Genomic DNA, 5,216 nt, shown 5'->3' with positions numbered 1-5,216 from the left:
CCAGCTACTAGGAAGAAAATTAACTCTATCCCTGCCGAAACCAGGACAGACATGTACCAGAGGAAGGCAGCAGAGTTAGTTACACAGGTGGGAGCTGGTTTTTTGTCCTGGTAATGATCTTAAACTATACTCTTTTAACAGTAAGCACAAAAACTGACAAATTACAGCAGTAACTAGTTGCCTCTGTCCCAAATAATATCTAAGCTAACCCTACAGTAGAAATGTTGGTATAAAAATATCACTAATTTTTATCTTCTGCCTTTGTGAACTTAAAGAACCACCGCCTGCCTTCCCTACCCCTTTTTAAGCAATGACATTATGTTTCCCCTTTCTACCCCTTTTTTTAAACATACAGTGTCACAGCCAGTAACTGCGTTACTGCAAACAAAACTGCAATTCTGTGAGTTCGAGCTGCAACATCAAAAACACAGAGCAGCTCTAGAGCCAGGGCAGCGTTGGCCTAGCAAGCAGATGGAACTTGGCCCCTTCCACAGAAGAGGGAGTAGCTGTTTTGGCTACTACTAACAACTCGCATCCTTTCTCCTGCGAAAGCTGGCACAGCAGGAGCTACCGCCTCACCTTCCCAAGCAGAGGAGAAGCTCCTGCCTTGTTGTTACTGTCAGCCAGCTACTCCGATGTGGTAAGGTTGGGGCTTTTTGACGCAACTCCTGCAAGCTTTGCATACAGCTTTAGTAAAGCAGTATTTTCAAAGGATTAGTCTTGCTTGGTTGAACCTTCCCCTTCCTCTTTTACAAACTGGGATAAGAGTGCTTACTGCAGCTCCCGTTTTAGCGTGTTTACAGTCACTCGGCGTTCAGTCAGGGCACAAGTACAAAGGATTCAGGTTCACTGCAATCTTTTTACCACCAATGCAGAAATAAAGCGATTTATTTTTGATAAAATTGTCATTAGTGCAATACATCTTGAAACAGAAGACTGAAATGAAAGTATTTACACATAACTTAAGCAACAAAATCAACTGTGGTCTGAGGTCATTTTAGTATTTTTTAAAGTAAAAATAAGGCAAATGAAAACCCCTTCAGTGTTCTTTATCCAAACTAATCAAACTTAAAAATTAACGATTGTCTACACATACTGTTAAAAAGTACATGAGGTTCCAGACAAGCTCAGACATTTCACAGCAGAAAAAAAAAAATTTCCAGAGTTACAGAATTGTTCTTTCCTTCAGTAACACGTAGGTATTTTCAGAAGGCTGACAGACTTCCATTTCTCCTGGCTGAGAGACTCTCAGTGGATTGTATTTCACTTAGACAGGCAGAACTTTCTTCATCGTGATTAAAGCAGTCGTACGTGCTCAGCAAAGTACCATTTGCCGCCCTCTCATCTTTCCGCAAAGAGAGGGGCAGATTTGCTAGGGTGAAATTAACATCTTTGAAGGCATGCAATAGAAAGATCCCCACAATAATAGTCAGGAAGCCACTGAAGGTGCCAATAATGTCATCAGCCGCCATGTGTTGCCATTCCTTGAAAAGGATGGCAGAACAAGTTAAAACAGATGTCGTAAAGATTACATAATATATTGGAGTCACTATCGAAGTATTGAATATATCCAGAGCCCTGTTTAAATAGTTGATCTGCGTGCTCACACAGACAATAAGGCTTAGCAGCAGAATCCAAGATAAGGGATGTTTCAGCACTGGTTTTCCTGCAAAAAGTTCCTTTATAGTGATGCCCAAACCTTTTACACAGGAGACTGATAATGCTCCGATTACAGAGCAAATTGTTATGTACACGAGAATGTTGGTCTGTCCATGGCGAGGTCCCACCACAAATATTAGAATTAAAGACACAATGACAACAAGAGTTGCGAAGACCACAAAACCTGTGGTTGGGGGGGAAAAAAAAAATCTCGTTATTTATGTATACTATCAAGAGCATTGTAGAGGTACCAAGAAAACATTAACACTGCAATTGGCTCAGCTTAAACAGAAGAGTTCAGGACATTGCTCATTACTCTCCAATGTAAAAAGTTAAAACGATTTTATAGTAAGCTACCTAAAACAAAAGAACGAAACTCAGGCGTGTTGTATTACCTCTACCAGTCTATCAGCAAGATGACTACAGGATTAGCTTGCTAAATTGCCCTACGCACAGACTCACTGAGGTGAAGATGCCACTGGATACAGTGTCTGAATGGTTTTTAGGGAGGTACGTTTGGCAGGCTGCTACATTCATCGGCAGATTTCCAATAATTGGGTCATTCCTTAAGATCAGCTTTTTAATCTCTGCACTGGCTCTTTCCTCGTGTTTAAAATGGGAATTGTCTTTGCATATATAGTATTTTGCAGATGTGTATTTGCGAGTGCCTCATCTTCCAGGATTCCGTTTCTCAGCAGACTTACCACAGCACCTACTTTTTCATTTTAAGACTAGCTCAAAGTTGGGCTTAGAGGCTGACACACTTCAATTAAAATTTACAGAAGTTGTGTTTATACAACTGTGCTGCTGCATTTGTTTAAACTGTCATCTCAGTGGTTCAAGAGACATCAAGACATTTTGTTCAAGGCCAGACGAGTTCACTGGCATCATGCAAAGCTCCCTCCGGAATTATGTCACAGAATTCAAATCTCTACTTCATTTTGACAACGTGAAGCAGACACGGGCTATCTTCCTGGGACTTGAAAGCAGCAGTAATGAAACTATAATAAAGAAATGATGGGCTGCATACATATCAAGCCAGCATTTTTCTTACCTGGATCACCTAGTTTGTGGGACATTTCATTCAAAGTTTCTACTTCCTCCTCTTGTGGAGCGTGAATTACCATCACAGTTGATCCCAGTATACTTAGCAAACACCCTATTTTTCCATGTAGATTAAGTTTTTCATTTAAAAAGAAGGATGACAGAATGGCACTGAGAAGAAAAAAATGCACCAGGAAACATGGAATTAGTAATATCTTATTCATTTGCTCATCGACTTACAGGTTGCTTTGACTGTACAGGTCGCTTGCATACACAACGTGCAGCTTAAAAGTAGCTACATAGTTGATTTTCTATCTCAAGATGCTTGCTACGGACAGAACGACCTGTTAATATTTGGCATCTCTCCCCAGAACCCCTTTTTTATGCTGCCTCCCAAAAAACTCTAAGCACTTGTAAAAATAATTTTTAAAAGACAAAAATCTTAACTCTACTTAGGAATGAAAATACTACCCTGTTGTATACAATGTGTTTTTGAAATGCAGAAGGTGATAGCTTTTCACAGATTGAGGTGTAGATGCATTGCTAGAACCCTTTTATAGCACAGTCCCTTCACATTTGGAGAAACTTAAAGTTACTCCTGATGTTTATAAGCACTCTGTTGTTAAGAACAAACCACATTTATTACAGCATATTTCAGTGACATATTTCTAAATAAATATTCTACTTCTCTCTCTGAAATCACACTGCTTTCTGTTAGTGTTTCTTACCTTACAAGAACACTGAGAGCTCCTAAAGGAGTCACTAACGTAGCTGGTGCAAAAGCATAGGCAGCAAAGTTAGCTACTTCGCCAGCTCCCACTGCAGGGTAATAATAATAATAATTAAAAAAAAAAAAAAAAGGAGTTTGACTGTCTTTTACACAACAAACCTATGAATCAGTGCAAGTGTTCTTGTAGACACAAACATGCAGTAAGGGAAGAATGGAAAATTCTAATTATAATGTTCAGCTAACAGTACTAGCAGAACACCCCCCCTCCCCCTGTGATTATATTTTAAAAACAGGCTGGGGGACTGCAACAGGTATTAAAATTAATTCAGCCAAATCAGAAGGTGTTTTATTTTGGTGCCTATGTTGTAGCTCCCCAGCCTGCCAACTTGAGTCATGAACTTCTGCACGGAGAAATCTGCAATGGCAGGATACAGGGCAATGCGCACATTAAGCCATAGTTACCTGAACACAGCCAGTAAGTCGAGAGTTTAAGCAATGAAAAAAAAAAAAAAGTTCAGAAAACAGACATCATCCCAAAATATGCTTCCCTCTAAAGAATCCTGTATATCTAAGCACTTCTCTGCTAAGACGAAAACCAGAATGCATATGCTAGCCAAGAGATACAGGAGGAACAACGTCTGCCTAGTTCCACTGCCCAAAGAGGGCAGTCAAATTAATGAAAGACCTTCTGCTGTGAGAGAAGTTGTATTAAAATCATGAGAGCTGCACCCATCAAATCACCAGACAGCATTACGATACATTGTAGAATCCCCATCTTGCTCCTTTTTTGTAACCATTGCTGCCATCTGTGGTGTAGTTATTTACTTAAATTATATAACACAGATTATATTTTTGATACTTAGTTGAATATATTTTTGATACTTACTTGAAAGAAGTCCAGCCCACCACAGCCACTCCTTAAGGTATGCATGACCACCTTGACCTAAAATTGAAAGAATGTTTGCTACGCCATTAAAACCACATATCAACAAACAGTAAGCCCCATCGCTGATAACATCATCAAAATAATTTTTGCAGCCCATGCCCTTAAAAACATGGGCAATCTTTTGATACTTGGGCTTTATAGTTAGAGGGGTTGAAATAAAATCTTCAAATTTCTGAAGTGCATACGCCTCCTGCAGCCTACTTTGTATTAGAAATGGCACTGATGACCATATCTGCATTACCCCGAAAAACAGTTCTTTCAACTCATTGTAATGACACGAAAAGTCAAGTTTAGTGTCTCTCATGAGAACACTATTTTGTGGATATTGTGTGTGGCTCATGTCGTTGATTACATGTACAAACATGTGAAATGCAGTCACACTTTCCCATTCCAAACCAGGGAGCATGTATTACATATCTCGAGATCAATCATCTTTTAGAAGCAGAGATGACAGTTACTGAACTAAAAATATTCAGATTCAACCCTATGAATCACCTGAGGATGCTGCAACCATCCTATCTAAATCCACCCTATTTCAGTTTAAAACCACTGCCCCTTGTCCTGTCACTACAGGCCCTGGTAAAAAGTCTTTTTCTATCTTTCTTTTAAGCCTCCTCCAAGTATTGAAAGGCCGCAATAAGGTCTCCCCGAAGCCTTCTCTTCTCTAGGCTGAACAACCCCAACTCTCCCAGCATTCCCTCATAGGAGAGGTGTTCCATCCCCCTGATCATTTTTGTGACCCTCTTCTGGACCTGCTCCAACAGGTCTGTGTCTTTCCTGTGCCGAGGGCTCCAGAGCCGGACACAGTACTCCAGGTGGGGTCTCACCAGAGCAGAG

At 40.2% G+C, this 5,216-nt stretch overlaps 1 protein-coding gene across 1 annotated transcript in view; it reads right to left on the bottom strand.

The window, feature by feature from the left end:
• Positions 1-841: 841 nt before the first annotated feature.
• NIPA2 (non imprinted in Prader-Willi/Angelman syndrome 2) overlaps positions 842-5,216 on the bottom strand; it is a 13,142-nt gene continuing 8,767 nt past the window's right edge. The window contains exons 5-8 of the mRNA XM_009281339.2: positions 4,320-4,376; positions 3,432-3,522; positions 2,714-2,874; positions 842-1,843 (exon numbers count right to left, since the gene is read on the bottom strand). Coding sequence (XP_009279614.1) covers positions 1,206-1,843; positions 2,714-2,874; positions 3,432-3,522; positions 4,320-4,376 — 947 coding nt within the window. The 3' untranslated portion in view covers positions 842-1,205. The remainder of the gene's footprint in view (positions 1,844-2,713; positions 2,875-3,431; positions 3,523-4,319; positions 4,377-5,216) is intronic.

The sequence above is a fragment of the Aptenodytes forsteri genome, unplaced genomic scaffold (genome assembly GCF_000699145.1).
Source record: "Aptenodytes forsteri isolate BGI_AS27 unplaced genomic scaffold, ASM69914v1 Scaffold212, whole genome shotgun sequence".
NCBI lineage: Eukaryota > Metazoa > Chordata > Aves > Sphenisciformes > Spheniscidae > Aptenodytes > Aptenodytes forsteri.
Note: the sequence above shows the minus strand (reverse complement) of the source record. Positions and strands in the feature narration are given on the sequence as shown.